Source organism: Camponotus vicinus, unplaced genomic scaffold (genome assembly GCF_025532165.1).
Source record: "Camponotus vicinus isolate PSW18456_S1 unplaced genomic scaffold, iyCamVici1.0 SCAF_12, whole genome shotgun sequence".
NCBI lineage: Eukaryota > Metazoa > Arthropoda > Insecta > Hymenoptera > Formicidae > Camponotus > Camponotus vicinus.
The window spans coordinates 3,178,963-3,203,472 of NW_028141948.1; the positions used below are offsets into that span (position 1 = coordinate 3,178,963).

Genomic DNA, 24,510 nt, shown 5'->3' on the forward strand with positions numbered 1-24,510 from the left:
ATTAAGATAGCGAAATAATTTTTCACATCATCTAATTACCGCATTTTTCATTTTCAGCTGTTAATGGACCTAAATTATTCTTATCCTATAAGATTTCCATTCAATCCATCGGACATTCGATTGGAAGACATCGAAGTACCCGAAGTACTTCATTTGTCCATGCTCAAAAAGGTATAATGTAATAAAGCAAGCATAATTGTGATAAAGATTCCTTTGTTCTATACTTTGATTGAAAATGTTATTTTCGCGGATAATCAAACTCGTTTAATCCGATCTTTATTTGTACGAAAGTTAGCGATACCAATAAAATCCGACTAAATTAGACGTAGACATATCGGAAGCGGTTCATCACGATATATATAACGTTTTATATGTTGTGTTCTTTTTCTACTTGCTAATTCGTAGATTTTATGATATGTCGTCGTTTCAAATAGCGCTCACGTTTAAAGTGAATTACTGCCGTGTATATGTGATCGAGTTTTGGTGAGAATGATCGATATTTTTTGTTATTGTTGCTGAATAGCGTTATATGTCAAAGTGTAAAAAAGAAACGTATAAATATAAAATTCCTATAAGGATTTTTTGTTTCGAATATTTCATCATAAGTTTCAGTATTGAGATGAACTTTGAAAAAATAATAATTTTATCATTTGTATTATATTCATAATATAAATTATAAAAAATGTATTATATTTATTATATTATATTAATAAATATAATATTATATAATAAAATACATTGTAATATAAAAATATAATATTATACCGATGTATTATATTTATTATTTTTTTTTGTTCCATTTCGGAATTTCTAAAATAAATTTTCTAATTTGTTTAAATCTATTGTTGATTATTTTTTTAATTCTAAAAGTTAAATATATATAAATTTGCAGAGATGCTATTCTCTCAATCCGCTAATTTTGTGATATATAAGAAATATATTTATCTCATTTCAATAAAATATAAAATAATGAAGTTTCCAAAAATAAGAGTCAAATCAAATTGCAAATCATTGCGTTTTCTCCGGATATAGAACAATTTTCATGATTCTGAAAAAGCGATAATAAAGACGGAATACAAAATTTTAAGTATATATATATATATATATATATATATATATATATATATATATATATGTAAATACCGAAACTTTATTATTTTGTATCGCGAATCCTTGTAAGAATTTTGTAAGAATTTTGTATTTTAAAGTTTAAAACTTGTTGAAGATGTAATTAATGTATAAAAAAGAATTGTATGCGCGCGAGAAATAGAAAAAGAAAAGAAAGATATAATGTTACGTTGGTACAGATTGTATATTTCGATATGAGAGAAACAGAAGAATTATTATAAAAAAATGAGTTTGTCGATTTAAGAATGAGGTAAACAAAAATAGGAAGGTGATCGAAAGAAATAGGGAGGATATATTGTTATATTTTAATTTATAAACATATGTACACATGCGATTGTGTATTTTGTGCCATTTTACGAATAGAACGTAACAATATTTGTTACTTCATTCAATTGTCACTGATTTTATGCATTAAAACATTGATATTTGAAGAAGAAGAAGGGAAACAGAAAGAATATATCTTCTCTCGAGAAATAGACAAAATATCTTTACACAATTACACGCATCTTGATTCGATGTGACATATTTATTTGTTGCTAAAATGAAAATAAAGCCGTTGATAACTGTTTTTACCCCATTTCTCATGCTTCTTACGTTAAAAGTGATAAAAATAATCTTTTTTATTATATATCAAAAATCATACATCATTAAAGTTCTCGCAATAATTTGCATATAACATGAAAATATTTTTAAGTTTTTTTGAAAGGAGAGGCAGACAGTATAAGAAGGATAAACAGCACAGAACATTGTAACAATACGCCAATATTGCAATACTGCTGCAATGTTACAATAATATTAATAATATTGCTCCAATATTCTGTGCTGTATGGGAAAGTATCTAAATTAAATGCTCTCGTATACTAATATCATTACACTAGTACAAAAATCAGAGATACTATCATAATCTTTTATAGTATAAATTATGATGTTATAGTAAATGACATAGAAAAACAGTATTAGATTTAAACAAATGAAATTCATAATGTTCGGTGGTAGTGCCGTAGTTTATGTGGAGGTACTTTACCTGATGGACCCGGACAAATAATAATTATTAACGCGAATTTAGATGATAGTTAATAAAGTTATTAAATTCTTTTCGTGATCCTGAACTTTATGAAAGGTGATTTTTTAAAATAAAGATACTAATAGAATATTTTTAGTTTTTTTTTTATAAAATTATTTGTAAATTGAAGTTTCATTGACATAAACTTTTACAAACTAATCAAATTGCAAAACCTGTTATTGGAAGAATAAAATTCATATTTTATTTTTTTAATTATAAGACTTATATAAAAATCACATAAAGATGACATAATTCTCGGGCTTTCGTGATTTTTTTTCAAAACTAAAATTAATAACTACCGGTGCGGGAAAGCCATTGCCGAGAGATCTAAATTCTGGTCTATACCAGAGGTGGTACAACCTGGCTATAGAAAAGTAGACACAACAGTTTATTTGTTGCGATATTTCTTATGTGTTGATAGTACGATTATGATTATACGATTATAAGATCCGTTCGAATTAGTTGTACTTCTCATAAAAAAAGAAATAGTTTATAATTGATTCAATCATTAAAAAAAAATTTTGAAATTTATTCAATTATAAAATACATTATTATTATTAATTATTATTAAAATAAAATTAAGATGTTATAACATAATTTGAGTTTCATCTTTTTCCTTTATTAATAATTTCGTTATTAATAATTTTCGTTATTAATAATTTAAATAATTATTTTTAAAATAAAAGAGATTTATGTATTATAATAATTCAAGAAATATCAAGACACATACTATTTTTGAAATATATTTATCATAAACCTTTCAATTATACAGTGTGTGACTAAAACAGTAGAAATTTGTAAGTTATTATTATATGATAGATTTAATGTATAATTAAATCAACAATGCGAAATAATTGGTTTTATTTGATAGAATATGTTAGATTACAGTTTATTTACTGTCAATAATCGTTCTTAATAATCGCATTTCCCACACAATTATGAATTATATTATTTAATGCTGAAATGCGAAATAACACTAATATATCAAGACCGGCAATAGTTAATTGCATCTCGTTATCCGAGTCTTCTTTCAGAGGGAAACGATATACTATATAAATGTATATTATAATATAAATGTATGTTGTGTATAGAAACTAATTTTGCCAAGTACATAATTAATTAAAATTTGAGAATTTTATTATATATTTATATAAAAGTACATCTCTATAATTAATGCGCACATTGTTTTTATTATCTTCCCATGAAAATTATCGATAAGTCTACTGAAATCCAAATTAATACAATATATAATAAACATAAGTGTATCTCGCAAATGTACCATCGTAATGAAGATCAAGATTAGAAAGTGGCGATGCGCTATATAATTTGCTTCTTTAATTTACACCATTCCCTTTAAGCCTGTGATGCTTCTCTTTAACGTTGGTGGTTGATTTATCGGCACAGATGATGTGTGTGTACAGATGAGCGGCAGAGATTGTCCGAGATCAAGCTTTACGGCTTTTGTTCTAACAGGTTTTCGCTTCTTTGGCTCGAAGGTTCGAAAAAAATGAAGGAAAATAATGTCGACGATGTAGACATTGTTCTTTTGATATGTTTTTGCATCGATTATATCACAGAGGGATGACTTTTCTCGCCGCGCGTTTTTAGTCGCGCGAATTGGCCGATCTTTTTTAATTAATATCTCGAAATTTTAAGTGGTTGTTTGTAAAATGGTATGAGACTTTTCAGTTCAGTTTAGCTGGATCTATTTATGGTTTTTCTTTGGCACACGATAGCTAGGACGCCCTGTATATATATATATATATATATATATATATATATATATATATATAGAAAAATAATTTATAATTATTGTTTACATTATTGCTAAATATAACTGTTTAAATTAATCATAAAAAATACAAATTCGCACGATTTTATTACATGAGTTTAATTTAAGACATAAAGAGCAGAAACTCGAAATATCAAGCTTGTTATTGGCCAAGAGTCAATTAGCGAACGTTACAGTTTAATATTGGTTTCCAAAATTTCGTGATGGAAACGAAAGACTTGAAGATGAGAAGAGTCGTGGACATCCTTCAGCTATTGACAATAATGATTTAAGGACTATTATTGAAGCGAATCCACTTAAAACAATTCAAGAAATGCAAAAGAATTCAATGTTGATCATTCAATAAGTTGCATCTTTAAATTCAACATGTAAAAACCGCAATTATTTTTGCATTAACCTAATACAATAAGATGTTAATTTAATATTATATATATTATATATTATATATATAATAGGCCTATATATATATATATATATATATATATATATATATATATAAGGTGGCCTTGTCGTGACCTTGGCGACGCCATCCAAGGTCAAACACATGGCTCCAGTAAATAGACCTTCTTACACCCTACAACTTTTGTTTGAAACAATTTTTTGTAAAACTTCTATTTTTTGTGATATTTCGAGGTCCCGACTCTTTCGAACACTCCGTATGCCGTAGCGATGTAATGACACGTTTCCGATCCCAGGTTCATTTGCAAAAGAATGATTCTTATGGTGCCCCCGACAATCTCTGAAAATTTGTCAATTGAATTTCCGAACACCCTATATATATATATATATATATATATATATATATATATATATATATATATATATATATAATATACATAATGTCACGAAAACCATTATATAAAGAACCATTATTTAAATTTGTTTCTTTTACAAGAAATTATAATGTAGAAGGAAATCAGGCAAGAACTATTTAAACACACTTAGATGTTTCTCTGGTAAAAGTTATAATTTTTAAAAATATTACAAAAATGTAAAAGTCATAAAATTTCCATATAAGAAACTTGATATTGTTATAATAATTATGTCAAGGTAACATGAATTATATAATATAAAGATTATTATTAATGTATGATAAAGTATTTTCTTATCATATTTCAAATATAATATGTGAAAATTGTTACAAATTATACAGACCATCTTGTATGGCACATAAATATGTTTTCATCGTTATAATAAAAGAAGTTCTTATTCTATTGAAATCTTACAAAATTAAATAAAATACAATGTAATATAATACGAATAAATTACATAGTATACATAACAGCATAGGATTCTTTGCATCAGATTTTTATGATTTAAATTTTTTACAATATTTTTGATATTGTAATTTTTACAAAAAAAGATGTTTTAAATAATTTTTTATTTCTAAAATTGGTACATTTTCTTTTACACAATAATTTTTACATTGGTACATTTTCTTTTATATTTACATCATAAATTTACATTATTAATTTTTACATTATAACTTTTTGTAAGAAAGGCAGATTTGAACAATGAAATTATTGCATATTTTTGTGACATTAAAATGACATTAAAATGCTTTTTATGACGTATTAAATTATAAATTTATATATTATTTAATTAAACTATTAAACTTATTAATTCTTGATACTTAAATTTCATAAATATTGACACATGAATATTAAAAAAAAAACTAGCATCTTTTTGTAAAATAATTTTTTTGATCAAGTAACTAAATTCGACATTTTTCACGTTTCTTTGGAAAGGTAATTTCTTATATATATTGACTTTTTTCTTAATATAACATTGATACAAACTTATCATTACAACCAATTTAATTAAAATAAATCTAATTTTGCTATTGTTAAATTATTACACAATCTTTTTGAAATTGGGCGTAAAGACACGTCCGACCTCCTCCCACATACATCCCTATCTTTCTTTAATTCAACAGGATTTAATATGTTATTTAATTTATAAATAATATAAAGTATATTATATTATATTTAATATGTATCATTTTTTTTATCTCTTACGAAATTGTTGATTTCTTTTTAATTTTATGATAACAAATATAGTATACAGATGTTTTATAATAAATAAAAATACTTGGCCTTACCATATATAGTATTCAGATATTTTGATATTTGTTTAAAAAGAGCGATTTTATTTCCCTTAATGCAATTTCTTCTAATTTATTAGTTAATACCAAAGATTTTTCGACGAATGTATAAAAAAATTTTTGTAATGTTAAAGTATAAAATTCTGCGATAATGCTTTCCGATTATTATTTCACATAGGCACTGAAATAAATATTATAAAAAGAGTATAGTAAATATTATATTTTCTTATTTTTATTTAGTTTTTTGTATTATATGTTTTCTCATTTTTCTTTTTTTGCTATACTCTTACATATGGAGCAAAAATCGAAAAGCCACAGCACTAAATTTTAATACTTTAATATTACCAAAATTTTTTGTTTTGTCGAACAATCTTTGATATTGATAAATAAATTATTAATTTAAAAATAAATAATTAGAGAAAATTAAATGCATACACACGAACACATCACATACACGTATATTTCCACATGTAATATCGAATACACGTATATTTCACATGTAATGTCGAATACATGTCCAATGTACGTGAATCTAATTGTCTGCTTTGAACATCTGTAACAAAAAATCTGTTCATTTCTGAAGGTCGTGCCCATTGCGACTTTTGTGTGTATGCGTGTGTGATCAGGAGATCATAAATTAAAACCAAAAATATCCAACTTTTAGACGATTTCACTGAAATCACTTTTCCATAAGATCTCCATTATTGCATAAGTTATCATATGTTTAGGAGGGGAAGACATATATAATAACAACAGAATAAATAACATCCGCAAAGTACACAAATTCTTATTATCAATTCAATAATAATAAATAATGATATTTATTTTATTAATTATATTGGCATTTATTGCCATTATACAGGATGTTTGCGGACATTTGCGGCAAACTTAAAGGAGTGATAGATCTCGATAAATGGAACAATTTTTGTTAAGCAACCCGTGTCCGGCGATGCCTCCTTAAGGTCCTAGGCTGCGATGAATGCTGTTTGATTTCTATATGGTTAGATTAAAATAAAAAATCATACGTTTTTTAAATTATATTTTGTTTATTTTATTACAATAAATGTTCAAAAAAATGGCGACCTGCAACTTCAATACAAACATTGCGACATCTACGGTGCATCGACTGACGCACCCTCTGAAAAATTCCAGGATTATTGCATTCATCGCAGCCTGGCGTTTTAAGGAGGCATCGCCGGACACGGATTGCTTAATAAAAATTGCTCCATTTATTGAGATCTATCACCCCTTTAAGTTTGTCGCAAATGTCCGGAAACACCCTGTATAATGTATTTTATCTTAAATTATCATCGCAAAATTGCTGTGAGAAAGATAAATACACGTTACTAGGCTCAAACAATTTTCCATTTATTCAAAGTCCCGTGTTGTTAATCTCTCATCAGGCGCCATCCCGGGTGGCGGATCGGGGAACGTTCGTCGGCTTGCCGGAGGGTACCGGGAAATAAAATACCCAGGTTGGACCAAAACTAACAACTCAAAGCAATGGATAAAATAAAACTTGGAATGACTACCCCAAACTAACGATTCAAAGCAATGGATAAAATAAAACTTGAAATGACTACCCCAGGTGGCAGACCAGGCACTAGCCTGGAAAATCCATCTCTCTGACGAGTCTGACCCCATGGATTCTAGGCGGGGTCAACTATTGCTTTTAAAACCAAATACTTTAAATCTTACTCTTAAGAACGACCCGACTTTGCACATAAATAAAGAACTAGCAAAGCTAAAACCGAATATTAAAACGAAATTTATACAACAAATACTCCACAAAAGCCTCACTCAACAACGTGAAAGAAGTCACTCGCTTGGCGAGTTACCCACAGACTTCTTTAAACCAGCCAGTAATGCACCAAAAAATCGGAAGAGGAACAGGTAGTCCTAAGATCAAATTAATAGTCGTAAACAAACCAAACATAATTACTGGCTGGGACCGCAATCCCCTCCCCTAATATTCCGACCTCAAACATGTTCAAAGATCTAAAGGAGGATACTGATCCTGACATAACACGAAGAAGTGCTTAAACCACTCTCCATATACGTTGCTAAGGTTAGTAACATCAATCCTCTAACTCAAATACTCTCTAAGAAAGTCAGGAATCAATACATAATCAAAACACTTAATGACGAAATTAAAGTACAATCAAATAACACCGAAGCGTATACTATTATTATAAAGGAACTGCAAACAAGAAACATGGAGTTTCACACATACAAGCTAAAGAAAGATAGAAGTATTACCAAAAAACCTTGTTCACTTTTCTATATTGAACTGAAACCAAATTCTGACAATAAAAAAATATATGAAATACAGTCCATTCTTGAAAATAGTCAAGAAACATCAGGACGGTTAACAAGGAAACAATGTTTATTATTATATTCATATTACTTACGTTTATTTTATTGGTATATAATTATGTATATCATAAAAAATACGGGCGACTTAATCTTATACCGGCTTAATCTTATACCTTAATCTTATACCTTATTGGCAATGCGCTCCAATTGTATGTGTCAACAGAGGAATTATAGAAATTCTTCTGTAAATTATCTGATGAATATTGGCCCATTTTTAAACTCAGGTTTTTTTACAAATGTAATATTTATTCGTCATCCAGACGATTTAAAGACGATACTAAACAGCACTGAGCACATCGAAAAAAGTTTTGTGTATGACATGAGTCATCCTTGGATAAATACAGGCCTCGCCACTAGCACTGGTGACAGGTGTGGAAGAGAGTGTCGGGAAAAGAAGGAAAAGGAGGTGGATGGGAGAGGAGATGGGAGTTAGGAATAGAGGAGGAGGTGGAGGAGTACCAGAGGATTGTGAGGTCATGAAGGCAAAAAGGGAGAGAGAGCGGATAGAGAGTTTTTGGAAGAGAAAAGTTGGAGTAAAAGTGCTGAGTTGGGAAGAATGACGGAAGGAGGGAGAGGAGGGAAGGAAGGGGAGGGTACGTAGGGAGGGTGTGGGAAATTAGAATGTAGTGGTCGCACAAGGGTCAGGTCGGGGGGGGATGTAAGTTCTTTTATGGATTGTGAAAGGTTCGGGTACGCTCCTTTTAAAAGCGCCTTGTAACCCTAAGGGGAACCAATAAACTATCTAATCTAATCTACAATCCATTCTTAACAGTAAAGTTATTTTTGAACCTCTCCATTCGAAATGAGAAATACCACAATGCACAAACGTCAGACATATGGTCATACCAAGAGTTACTGTCACCGTAGATCAAAGAGCGTGAAGTGCTCAGGAGACCATACCACAAAAAACTGCCACAGAAAAGGGAGATCGGATGATGTGAAATGTGTGCTCTACAGAGGGAACCATCCTGCAAACTAAAAGGGTTATACCGTATATAGAACAATACAAAGAAATATGTATCCTACCTTAAGAAAGAGAGAATTACCCATTGTGAATGAGGAAAAAGTTTCCCATTTATTGAAAGTGCTTATTATTTTCATCGTTTCATCATTATTTTCAGAATTCTGAAAGTAATAATGAAGATATTTATTAAAAAATTAATTATCACCAACATTGCATTAATTCAAAATAATAAGATGTTAAATTATCTTATTTAATGAATCATAAAATATTTTTCGGATATTATTAATAAATTGACGGAAGATTATTCTCATCCCCATTGAAGTTTCGGCTGGGCAATAAGTTAGTAATTGGAATATATGAACTAGATGAACCAATAATAGGCAAAGAATTAGTCATAACTCCTGGTAAGATATTTTTAATAAAATAAAGTTTAAAATTATTTCTATAACTATAATTTACACATAATAAAATTACTTCTATAATTACAATTTACATAATAACATAATTTTGAAAGAAGCAGCTTTTATAACATATTTATATGTGTATATATGCCGGGAAATAAAATACCCAGGTTGGACCAAAACTAACAACTCAAAGCAATGGATAAAATAAAACTTGGAATGACTACCCCAAACTAACGACTCAAAGCAATGGATAAAATAAAACTTGAAATGACTACCTCAGGTGGCAGACCAGGCACTAGCCTGGAAAATCCATCTCTCTGACGAGTCTGATCCCATGGATTCTAGGCGGGGTCATCTATTACTTTTAAAACCAAATACTTTAAATCTTACTCTTAAGATCGACCCGACTTTGCACATAAATAAAGACCTAGCAAAGCGAAAACCGAATATTAAAACGAAATTTATACAACAAATACTCCACAAAAGCCTCACTCAACAACGTGAAAGAAGTCACTCGCTTGGCGAGTTACCCACAGACCTCTTTAAACCAGCCAGTAATGCACCAAAAAATCGGAAGAGGAACAGGTAGTCCTAAGATCAAACTAATAGTCGTAAACAAACCGAACATAATTATTGGCTGGGACCGCAATCCCCTCCCCTAATATTCCGACCTCAAACATGTTCAAAGATCTAAAGGAGGATACTGATTCTGACATAACACGAAGAAGTGCTTAAACCACTCTCCATATACGTTGCTAAAATTAGTAACATCAATCCTCTAACTCAAATGCTCTCTAAGAAAGTCAAGAATCAATACATAATCAACACCTGACATGCTCGCAAGAGTATGGAACGAGTTTGACTACCGTTTAGACGTATGCCGTGCGTCCGGTGGAGGGCACATTGAACATTTGTGGGAAAAAAAAGTATTCTTAAACTTGGTATTCTTATACGTATATTAAAATTTACCCGAAGGTTCTATCTTCATTCATTTCAAAGTTATAGCCCTGTGAAATCGGATGAATCATTTTGAAACACGCTGTACAATCAAATAACACCGAGGCGTATACTATTATTATAAAGGAACTGCAAACAAGAAACATGGAGTTTCACACATACAAGCCAAAGAAAGATAGAAGAATTACCAAAAAACCTTGTTCACTTTTCTATATTGAACAGAAACCAAAGTCTGACAATAAAGAAATATATGAAATACAGTCCATTCTTAATAGTAAAGTTATTTTTGAACCTCCCCATTCGAAATGAGAAATACCGCAATGCACAAACGTCAGACATATGGTCACATCAAGAGTTACTGTCACGGTAGATCAAAGAGCGCTCAGGAGACCATACCATAAAAAACTGCCACAGAAAAGGGAGATCGGATGATGTGAAATGTGTACTCTACGGAGGGAACCATTGACATCTGATGTCAATGATCTCAACACTCGATAGGTCATGAGTCCGCGCAGTGTTCATAGCAGGCTAAAGGTTGCCGCAAATATAGATAAGAATATCGATACTTTCACCCGGTCTACGCAATGATAAAGACGCAATAACTCACCGAATTTCGTCAGATCTTTCGAAATGCTTAGAAGCGCGAGCTGATCGATATCGACACGCAACTTATCGTACCAGAGAGAGAACACAATGATTACGATAGATTACGACGCGATTACACAAAGACGCGAATACAAGATTTACAAGGTGACTGAAGGCGGCGGTTTCTGGAGAAGTCACGGTAAAATGTCCTAGGCCCGGAGGGATTGATCTGCTCATCGATCTCTCCAAAAGGCGAAATGCTAAATAATGTATTGAACGCACTACGCGAACCGACGGTCCAGAAAACGTCACGTCACAAAATATATATATATGTTTTCTTTTTTTTTATTTTTTATTTTTTAATATATTCTTCCATTAACATTTATTTCAGTACCTATATATGGAGAAAACATCGAAAATCTATAGCTCCAAATTTTAATAGTTTAATATTACGAAATTTTTTTGATACATTTGTCGATCAATCTCTAAGTTTAACAAAGGAACTTAAAGAAATGGGAATAAATAGAAAGGAAATCGATCTTTCCCATTACATCTTAAAATATACGATTAACACTATATGTGGTAAGGCCCACTATTTTTATTTATTATAAAACATATACTATATTTGTTATCATAAAAGTAAAAGGAAATAAAAATTTTTATTAAAATTTTATTTTTAGTAAAAAGATAGCGTTTATATGTTTCATTATATATTCATGAATGATTCAAATCTATTTAGGAAGACAATATGTATCTATTCCAAATAAATAATAATTTTTTATATGTTTAAAAGTTTTTTAAACTTTAAAAATTTTATAAACTTATCATTGATCTGACTAAAATAATTTTTTAAAGTCAATTTTATCTAAATGTAATATACTAATTATCTAAATAACATAAACAGATATACATTTAAAATGTTTAAAAGCATTTCACATAACACAACTTTTGCATGTGTTACTTCCAGCCGACTCCACGTTTCCTTTCCTTTCGAAGCTGTATTAATGATAAAATATTTTTATCTCGGGCCTAATAATCTTCAAATATCCGTCATGAGTAAAATTCAGAAAATATCTACAATTAAACTCCATAATCTATTTTCGAACATATGAGAGATAGGAAATCGATGATATAAATTTTATCACAAACACCTAGATAATCGTCGCTAAAAAAGGATCAATAACAAAATCTAAATTATCAATAAACCGACAAATCTAATCAACAATAACTAGATAAATCTCACAAAAATTCAAAACTTTATTAAGACTAACAACAAATAGACACCTGAACAAATTTTGTTAATCTAAAATCAAATCGAAGGAAAAGATATAAGCCGGAAAATCGAACAGAGTATAAAAAGGAAGCTCGCGAGCAAGATGATCATCAGTCACAATAAGTCGATACTCCGTACAAATTATAATCATTCGATATTCTGTGCAAGTTCGCTTAGTCCGAGTAGTTCTCGCGAATTCTCGCCAAGTACTCAGCAGCTTTCCAATCCACGGGGACTTCACGACGATCTGCCGGCGAGACTACTCATCCGCGAACCAACCCTTCGAAGATCAACCTTATCAGCCATTGGAAATAGTAAGTCAATTCGATTTTTCCTTTTTCATCATCTCGGTATCCATATTATCTCTCGGTATTCGCGCATTTCATTATTTCATTTTTCTCTCAGTGAAAGCCCATTCCGGAAGTAAAATAATCGTTTTCAATCATATATCAAAATATACTTTGAACTTGCGTGCATTGCGAAAAACGCCAGACGAAATAGAAATCGTAGGAACCGCCGAATTCGAAGGTTGCTGGCGAGGGCAGCGGCCCGCCTTGCGATAGAAACTCAAAGTTTCACACAAATTTCACATAATTCTTCCATTCCCTAGCTTTTCCCCAGTTTACGAACCCGACTTTGAAGCTCCTCCCTCTGAACCACTTTATAAGCCACTTCCGGATATAGAAACCTTTCTATCCTCTTTCCCTTCTCCACAGTTTTCCGGAATCGATCTATCCCATCCTCTCATCCATCTATACCTTACAAAGAAATATCCCCGTTATCATTAGCCCATTTATCCCGGGGATTAAATAAATTATATGAGACCGAGTCCGATAAATCTGAAGGACCTACAAGCCTACTTAGATAAGGCCGCTATGCTGTTGGAGGTCATATTTTGCATACCCTTATTTTGATTTTCGTGAAGATATCTATTTCGAGGCGAAAAAAGAGCAGTCTCAACTCAAAAATAATTGAAATCAAACAGTACATTACTCTCTTCCGTTATTGGCAACATTTCTAACATATATAATTCAATTTCTGTATGATAATGAAATACAACAATAAAATTCGCGTAAAACGATACAAGTATAAAAATTTGTGTGTGTGTGGTCAGCTCACACACAGATAAACTATATACATCTCATATATCGTATAAATTATATATCAAAAAAATGTCAACATATAAATTATATATCCAAATCATCTATATATCATATAAATTTATATCAAAATGCACATATATAAGTGATATTATGCGTAAGGTTCTGTTTTGAATTGTCATGAATTATAAATCATATAAAAAGATTTTTACTATTTGAGATCCTTTAATTTTGACTTTTGCATATATTATTACGTTATCAATTAATATGTCAATTATATTTTGACTTATATATAACTATTAATGTATGTTAGCTGATTGAAAAATATTCAAACAAAACCTATATCGCCAAAAAATATGAAGAAGATTATATTCTATCTTATAATAGACTATTACTACTTTCAGAATTCTGACGAAGAAAATAATAGATACTTTGAATAAATGGAAAACTTTTTGAGCTTAGTAATGTATTTATCTTTCTCGCAGCAATTTTGTGATGATAATTTAAGATAAAATACATGGCAATAAATGCCAATATAATTAATAAAATAAATATCATTATTTACTATTATTGAATTCATAATAAGAATTTGTTAACGTATTTTGCGGATATTATTTATTCTTTTGTTTGCCTTCCCTTCCTAAACGTATGATAATATATGCAATAATGGAGATGCTTCTTTCAGATTAAAAGGTAAAACATTCCGCACAAATTTTATGGAAAAGTGGTTTCTGTGAAATCGTCTAAATCTAAAAGTTGGATATTTTTAATTTTAATTTACGACCTCCTGATCACACACACACACACACACACACACACACACACACACACAAACACAAAAGTGGGCACGACCTTAAAAAGTGGACAGTTTTTTTGTTAAAAACGTTCAAAACGGACAATTAGATTCACATACGCTGGAGATGGATTCGACATTACAAATATGCGTGTATGCGATGTATTCGCGTGTATGCATAATTTTCTCTAATTTATTTGTCAATATCAAAGATTGTTCGACACAACAAAAAATTTTCGTAATATTAATGTATTAAAATTTGATGCTATGGCTTTTCGATTTTTGCTCCATATTTATTTTCATTAGAAAATTATAGTAAAAAAAGAAAAACATATAAAAAAACATATAAAAGAAAAACATATAAAAAAACATATAATACAAAAAAACAAATAAAAATAACAAAATATAATATTTATTATACTCTTCTTATATATTTATTTCATTTATTATACTCTTCTTATAATATTTATTTTATTGCCTATGTGGAATAATAATCGAAAAGCATTATTGCCGAATTTTAATACTTTAACATTACAAAAGTTTTTTGATACATTCGTCGAAGAATCTTTGGTGTTGACTAATTAGAAGAAATTACATTAAGGGAAATAAAATCGCTCTTTTTAAACAAATACCAAAATATCTGAATATCAAATATCAAAATATCTGATATCAAAATATCTTACTCTATACGGTAAAGCCAAGTATTTTTATTTATTATAAAACATTTATATATTATATTTGTCATTATAAAAGTAAAAAGAAATCAAATATTTTGTAAGAGATAAAGAAAAAAATATATATTAAATACAATATAATATAATTTGTATTATTTGTAAATTAAATCATATATTAAATCCTGATTAAAGATAAAATTTTAAAAAGTATTAAGAAAATTGTGTGATAATTTAAAAATAGCAGAATTAGAATTAGCAAAGTATACTCTGAATATATCAAAAGACTTACGCAATATTAATATTACAAATTTCCATTTAATCCAATTTCTTCTAATTCCAATCACTGTCGTCCGCACTCGGCGTCCGGTCTGTCTGTTTCTCAGACCGTTTTCATGGCTCCCGCTGACTAAATCGTCCCCGCCAACCTGCCGTGAACATAAATATTATGAGAATTAAAAAATCAGAAAAAAATAAATAAAGAGTACATATATAATACACAATGTGAGCGATTCTTTGGAGCTAAAATTGCTCAACGGAGTGCCGGAATACGCTCCGAAAGGTGCGTCGGGAGTTAAGAGAATAAGAATGAGAGTCGAATGGTCGGAGCACGTCGAGAATCGAGTCCACAAAGTACTACAGTTCATTATTTATTGCTCACAATCAAAATTCGTCTTAGTTGACGTTTTACAATTTCACTTATAGATTCTCCCGTCATTAATAGTAGCGACGAAGAAACCAGCTTTTAGCACCAGCCATCGCGCGTCATATATTTCGCAATTCCCTACAAATTCCTCTCTCGGTATGTGTGACTCGGATGCTAAACTTTTATGATAACCGCTCGATGGAATCGTGATTCAGTTAACTAAGATTTATCGCGGGCTACTACTTGGACCGTACGACTGATCTTGTGAAATATTGAACAGTCTGATTGCGGAGAAAGGTACCTTTCCCCTACGCGTCTGCGACAGGAATCGATCGGGTTATCAATCCTGACCAATCGTCGCCGATTACGCTATATCGTACGATATTACATAATCGGCGAGGATTATTAAATCCTGCGCTGGGACGACCTTGTGCGAATGCCGACGCCGATTTTTGCACGAACTCCCGATGGCATCATCGATTCAGATCAATCGCTAGATCAAAACTTGATTTAACGGCTGGTGAAATCCCCGACACACAAAAATAAGTAAAAATAAGAAAATATAAATATATAATACTTAAAAATAATATTGAAAAATATTGATATTTAAAAATATTAGTAGAAATTGAATAAATAATAATTTTAAATTTGTCATATTGTGTAAAGGTATAATAAAAATAAAATATACAATTACAGGAATACAAGTAATAAATATATATAAGTGTATTATAAAAGCTCCTTTTTTCAAAATAATATTATTACGTACATTGTAGTTATAGAAGTAATTTTATTATGTGTAAATTATAGTTATAGAAATAATTTTAAATTTTATTTTATTAAAAATATCTTACCAGGAGTTATGACTAATCCTTTGCGTAATATTGGTTTAAAGTTTATATGTTATCCTTTTTGCCACATTGTTTTATACCTGTAAAAGTTGTGTTATTTGAAGTATTTTTAAATATTTTAAATATTAGTATATTAGATAATTAACATATTTTAGATTTAGTAAAATTAACTTCTTAGAAAATTATTTTAGGGTGAGATCAATGATAAATTATTACAAAGATATTAAAAAATATTACTTATTTAAAATAAACACATATTCTTTAAATAAATATAGATTTGAATATATAATGAAACATATAAACGCTATCTTTTCACCTGTATTTTTCTGACAGCCAGAATTTGAATGGAGATGAATAATCTTCCGGCAGTTTAATAATAGTATCCGAAAAATCTGAAAAATATTTTATGATTCATTATATAAAATAATTTATCAACATCTCATTATTAATTCAATGTTAGTGATAATTATTTTTTGGATAAATATCTCTTCATTATTACTTTTAGAATTCTAACGAAGAAAATAATAGTCACTTTTAATAAATGGAAAACTTTTTGAGCCTGGTAATGTATTTATCTTTCTCACAGCAATTTTGCGATGATAATTTAAGTTAAAATACATTATATACATAGCAATATGAATACCAACATAATTAATAATATAATTATCATTATTTACTATTATTGAATTGATAATAAGAATGTGTTAATGTACTTTGCGGATGTTATTTATTCTTTTATTATGTCTGTTCTGTTACCCCCCCCCACCCCTTTTAGAAAACTAATGATCTGACGACATTTTGTCATTAGGAAAAGTTGTTGTATTCGTCTAGCACAATCTGGCACAAGAGAAGAAAAATAAAAAAAATGTTACATTTTTTTTCACCTCCATCCTCTTTTAATCGATATTTAATCAATCCCTGGGATTGTTGATGCATTTTTGGCTTGTTATTTCTTCGTCTTTGGCAGCACAACATAGCACAATGTGCAAAATCAGATTATCTATTATAGTTTGAAAAATACAAGCATGTAAAGTTTTGTATTCCTAAAAATCTGTTTCTAATTTTTGTTGTACAACAAAAATTAATGCTCTGACGACATTTTGTCATTAGGAAAAGTTGTTGTACTCGTCGAGCACAATTTGGCACAAGAGAAGAAAAATAAAAAATATTAAATTTTTTTTCATCCCCACCCCTTTTTATTAAATATTTAATCAAACTTTATAATTACTTATATTTTTTATCTGTTTATTCTTTCTAATTATGAGGACAATATAACACAATTTATAGAAATTCAATTAATACTATACAAAATGATTTATATATTATCATTGTTTTTAACTTTACGAATTTTTTTTAGCTAAATGGAATAAGATAACAAAGTTTGCTTAACGGCACAATATGACACAAACTTATGCCAATTTATTAAAAAAAATTGAACACGATTCGGATCAAGTGCGGGGCTAGTAATATTTTTTTAATTTTCTCGAATATAGTTCAAGTTATTGAGCTGCGGCTTGCGGCACAAATCAGCACAAATGTAGCACAATGCAGCACAATTAATAAAAATACAAAATTCAAAAAGTGCGGGGCTAACTTCACATAGGTCAAATCAAAAGCATTAAAAATATTTATATAATTTATATCAATAAAATATATAATTTTATATATAATTTATTATATATATATATATATATATATATATATATATGTGTGTATGTATATATATATATATATATATATATGTGTGTATGTATATATATATATATATATATATATATATATATAATAATTTTATTTATTAATCTTGTATATTCGTCTTTATATATTTTCTCTCTCTACATAGGACGATGTTTTTACAAAACTGCTACTCAATTGTATTGTATGAAACGTCAAACAATTGGCTGACATTTTTGCAAAAACATCGTCCTGTGTGGAGAGAGAAAATATATAAAGACCAATATACAAAATTAATAAATAAAATTATAATATACAGGGTGTATCTGAAATGATGCACTAAACTTTAGGAGCGTATTCTAGAGGTCAAAATAAGACTTTTTTTTCTTATAAACATGGGTCCGCAAATGAACCCCCCCTTCGAGCTAAAATTCGAAAATGTGTAAAATTGACCAAACACCCGCAACGCAATTTATCTCTCAAGAGAGGGTGATCAACCTTCTGCCATTTTTTTTTTTTTTTAAATACAGTCAATTTTCAATTTTTTCCCCAAACTTTAGGGGCTTCTAGCTCGGAGGGGGGTTCATTTGCGGACCCATGTTCATAGGAAAAAAAGTCTTATTTTGACCTCTAGAATATGCTCCTAAAGTTTAGTGTATCATTTCAGATACACCCTGCATATAATAAATTACATATAAAATTATATATATTCATACAAATTATAAATACCTTTAATGCGTTTGATTTGACATTTCATTCTCTTTAACGTTGCGACACATATCCAGAATAGTTATCAGGGCCGTCTTAACCGCGTGTGCGAAGTGTGCACTGTACACGGGTAGCAGGATATAAGGGGCGGCAAATTTTGCATGGACTTACAAATAAAATTGAATGATCCTTCACTCAAAGAGTGTGATATTGATGCGATAGAACTTGATATGGAAATTGAAAATGTTTCAGTTTTCTTTGAAGATGAACTTAATGCTTTCGATGTATTGCAATTTATGTTAAAAAATGAATTAACCACAACATTTCCAAATTTAACAGTATCTTTAAGAATTTTACTGACCCTACCTGTAACAGTAGCTACAGGAGAAAGATCTTTTTCTAAGCTCAAACTAATAAAAAGTTATCTGAGATTTTCAATGTGCCAAGAAAGACTCAATTCTTTAGTTATTTTAAGTATAGAGAATGAAATATTTGAAAGCTTAAATATAAAAGACATTATTAAAGAATTTGCTACTAAAAAAGTCAGAAAGGTAAATATTGATTTCAATAATTAAATTGATAAGTTAAATTATGTTTGTTTTTCTCGCATTTTTGTAGTAATAGTCATATACTTATATACAGGGTTTTCGAAAAGTCCGGAAACAGTCGAATATCTAAAAAATAAAGCATTTTAGAGAAAAATGTTTCAAATAAAAGTTGTTTGGTTTAAAGAGAGCTATAAAATGAGGGCAATGGTTTGACTTTGAATAGTCGCTGGAAGGTCACATAAAGGTCACCTTGAATTTTTCAAATGGAACACTCTATATATTTTTGCACATTCTTGTAGCTCATCTCGGGAGCTTTCCAAAACACTATAATTAAGTTAGTTTTCATTAAGTACTTTCCGAGTTATGAGGCTTGAAATCATTTCTTAATTTTACATAAACCGTAAAATATCTTGTAAAATATTCATTTTTCGATTATCTTATCTTAATACTTTTATGTACAAAATAATGAGAGGAATCAATTGGTGTAAAGAAAACACATAATTGTTTCGAAAAAAAAAATGTAATTTGCAATTAACAATTACATTTTTTTTCTTAAAAATAACTGTGTTTTCTTTACACCAATGATTCCTCTCATTATTTTGTACATAAAAGTATTAAGGTGAGGTAATCGAAAAATGAATATTTTACAAGATTTTTTACGGTTTATGTAAAATTAAGAAACAATTTCAAGCCTCGTAACTCGGAAAGTACTTAATGTGAACTAACTTAATTATAGTGTTTTGGAAAGCTCTCGAGATAAGCTACAAGAATATATAATAAAAAATAGGCGGTTCCATTTAAAAAATTGAGGGTGACCTTCACGTGACCTTCAAGTAACTATTTAAGGTCAAATTAATGACATCATTTTATGTCTCCTTTAAAACCATATAACTTTTATCTGAAACATTTTTTCGTATCTCGCATATTTTTCAAAATATTTGCCTGTTAAGATTAAAATGAATCACCCTGTATAATGTGAATATAAGCTTTCGATTGCGACCATTTTGAATAAAATCTGTGCAATCAATTTTGAGAAATGATGATCGAATATCAGAATTGTGACATTTTTTGTTCTTCTCCAGGTTCAGACTCACGTATATATGCTCGCACGCACACACCCAAAGCGAATTTGTTACTCAAGCGGCGTTCACACCGTGCATATATTGCCCGATTATTGCTTCAATATATACAATGCTTTAAGAGACAAAATCATATGTGTGCATATGTGTGATATGTTTATGTATGTGTGTACGTACGTGTGAGAGATTAATTTATCGTACAGTAACAATTTTCAAAAACTACCCCTTCGGGGTGGAATTTAATATCTTAGAAACGGAGCCGTAAAAAAATACTTCTGCTGTTAAATAAAATTAAAAAAAAATAATTTGTGGTATAATAACAATTTTCAAAAACCATCCCTTATAAAAGCAAATTTTAAAAACAAATCCCTTAAGGATGAAAAACAATATCTCGAAAATGATGCGTCGCAGAAATATAGGACTTATGTCGTTAGTTAAGATTTCTACAAAGACTAATTTATAATAATAAAATTTTTAAAAACCACCCCTTGGGGGTGAAATCTAATATTTCAGAAACGGTGTACCACAAAAATATAAAACCTGTGTCGTTAGAAAAACTAATTTACCGTACAGTAACAATTTTCAAAAATAAAAAAATATCCCTAAAAATAATTTATATAAATTTTCCCCCAAAAATTAATTTGCAGAAAGCATATAAAATTTCACAAAAAGGTGTGAGATCCCTCTAAGAAAAATCTTATAAAGGTAAAAGAAATACGCCAAGTATATAAAAAATATTCTACTTTATATGTAACAAAATATTTAATAAAAAAGTCTTTAAAAATAATTTACAGTAATTTTCTCTCACAAAATCATTTTTCTAAAAAACAAAACCTCAACAAATAATTTTCATAAAAAAAAATATTAAAAAATAAAATATCAAAACTAAATATGAAATTAATAATTACTATTAGCCAAGTACTTAAGAGCAATTTGTAAATTTGATATAATGTTTGCCATGAAGTCAATTTTACATTGTAGAAATATTATACATAAATTCTTCCTAAGAAATTAAAACGCATTTTATATTTATTCAGAGAAATTTGATTTTTAAAATATTTAAAATCAACACTAAATGAGAATTAGGATTCTTTTAATTCCTAAAACATTTTTTATAAATTGTGTGATTTAAAACTTGCGTAAAACTTTTTTTTAAATTATATACATTATATAAAAAATGTTTTAGGAATTAAAAGAATCCTAATTCTCATTTATTAATTTTAAATATTTTAAAAATCAAGTTTCTCTGATTAAATATAAAATGCGTTTTAATTTCTTAGGGAGAATTTATGTATAATATTTCTACAATATAAAATTGACTTCATGGAAAATATTATATCAAATTTACAAATTGCTTTTAAGTACTTGGCTAATAGTAATTATTGATTTCATATTTAGTTTTGATATTTTATTTTTTAATATTTTTTTATGAAAATTATTTGTTAAGGTTTTGTTTCTTAGAAAAATGATTTTGTGAGAGAAAATTACTGTAAATTATTTTTAAAGACTTTTTTATTAAACATTTTGTTGCATATAAGGTAGAATATTTTTTATATACTTGGCGTATTTTTTTTACCTTTGTAAGGTTTTTTTAGAGAGATATATGATTAGATACAATTATATATTTTTAAATAAAATTAAATTAGATGGTCTGTTTTATTTATTTCTTATCTAGTCTAATTAAATTATCTACAAAGTATATTATCACTTTCTTCTTATAATTTTATATAAATAAACATTTCTGTAAATATTTAAATTAGATTATTACTTTCGAACGATATCTACATTAAAGCATATGCTCTTATGCTTTTAAGTCAATAGAATGTATATAAGATAGCAAGAATTATATATAATACATTCTTTAAATTGTATATAAGTATATTTACTAAGTTTTTATGAACTAAACGAACAACATATTTAGTTAATATATTTATATACAATCTAGAGGATGTATTTATATATTAATCATTTAACATCTAAAAAAAAGAAAAAAATGGGCTCTAGTATACCACCATACATTACATCTACTACAAAAAAGAATGATATAATCTTTAAAAACAAACCTTTTGAAAAAAAAGTAAAAAAAGACGCCAAATACACGCGCCATGTATAAAATTGTGTTATTTTAAAACTAAAAAAGCTATTGTAAAAAATTACGTAAAAACTACTGTAAAAAACTAACTTTTGTACAAAATTATCTTAAAACGTTGTGAAAATTACTGTAATGTAAAAAGTTACATATACAAAATAGTGTTATATTAAATTGTAACAGAACTTGTATATTAAACTAAGCTGTGTAAAATACCCAGGTAGCAGAGTGACGTCAAATGACATCTTAATAACGTTTTAATGACGTCATTGTACGTCATTAAGACGTCTGAAGACGTCATCTTGCTACCTGGGTAGATGTCTTAATTTTCTACAAAAGGAGTGATATAAAAAATTGCGCCAATTAAGAATAAAAACTTGCAAGTTTAAATAGAAATATTTTAAATAATTAAATTATTTTAAATAATAATTAAAAATACTGTTTTGTAAAATAGTTGTTGTAATTTTCAAAAATAATAATATTAAATTACAAAAATAATGTTTAAAATTAATTTAATAATACTAAAAGTTGAAAACTGAAAATTAGTGTAAAATAAAATAAAAAAATATTTTAATTAAAAAAACTTGGCGCTACTAAACTAAACAATATGCTAATAAAATTAGCAACTCCAGTAGTTCATTATTTATTGCTCACAATCAAAAGTCGTAGTTGATGTTTCACAGTTTCACTAAGATTCTCTCGTCGTTAGCAGTAGCGGCGAAGAAATCTCACCAGCTTCCAGCACCAGCTATCGCGCGTCACATATTTCACAATTCCCCTCAGATTCCTGTCTCAGTATGTGTAATACGGATGCTAAATTTTTACTGCTCGGATGGAATCGTCAACTAAGACTACTTTATCGCGGGCTACTACTTGAACGACTACTGAGCTTGTGAAAAGTTGAGCAGAGTCTGCTTGCGGAGAAAGATATCTTTCCCCTACGCGTCTGCAACAAAGATCGATCGGGTGATCGATCCTGACCAATCGTAGCACGCTATGCAAAATCGTATAATATTATGTCGGCCAGAATCCTACGGGGCGATGATCGCGCGTGAATGCTGACGCTGATTTTTTAACTACCGTTAGTACCATCGATTCAGATCGACGGGCTCGAAAAACTTGATTTAACGGCTAGTGAAACCGAACACAAAAATAAGTAAAAATAAGAAAATATATATATAATATATAAAAATAATATTGAAACATATTGATATTAAGAAATATTAGTAGAAATTTAATAAATAATAATTTTTTAAATTTGTTATATTGTGTAAAAGTGTAATAAAAATAAAACACACAATTACAGGAATACAAATAATAAATATATATAAGTACGTTATAAAAACTGCTTTTTCCAAAATTATGTTATTATGTAAATTGTAGCTATAAAAATAATTTTATTATGTGTAAATTATAGTTATAGAAATAATTTTAAACTTTATTTTACTAAAAATATTTTACCAGAAGTTATGACTAATCCTTTGCCTAATATTAGTTCAAAAAGCTTATATATTATCCTTTTATCCACTATTTTGTAAGATTACCTGCAAAAGTTGTGTTATGTGAAGTATTTTTAAATATTTTAAATGTATATGTCTGTATCTGTTTGTGTCATTTAGATAATTAACATATTAGATTTACATAAAATTAACTTTTCAGAAAATTAGTTTGATGTGAGATCAATGATAAATTTTTACAAAGAAAAAAT

The 24,510-nt window shown here is 28.6% G+C and overlaps 1 protein-coding gene and 1 long non-coding RNA gene across 3 annotated transcripts in view; one reads left to right on the plus strand and one right to left on the minus strand.

Moving 5' to 3' along the window:
* LOC145962630 (unconventional myosin-Va-like) overlaps positions 1-24,510 on the plus strand; it is a 42,079-nt gene that overhangs the window by 14,592 nt on the left and 2,977 nt on the right. The window contains exon 13 of one of the 2 annotated variants that reach the window (XM_083083838.1): positions 58-171. In XM_083083838.1, coding sequence (XP_082939964.1) covers positions 58-171 — 114 coding nt within the window. Of the gene's footprint in view, positions 1-57; positions 546-24,510 lie in introns of those variants that run through there. The other variant, XM_083083840.1, reaches the window with a different exon arrangement.
* On the minus strand, positions 2,986-23,737 carry LOC145962643 (uncharacterized). Its single transcript, XR_014435913.1, has 5 exons — positions 23,457-23,737; positions 17,021-17,096; positions 16,708-16,784; positions 15,503-15,638; positions 2,986-4,722 (listed from the first exon to the last, which is right to left on the minus strand). It is a non-coding gene; the product is annotated as an uncharacterized LOC145962643 (long non-coding RNA).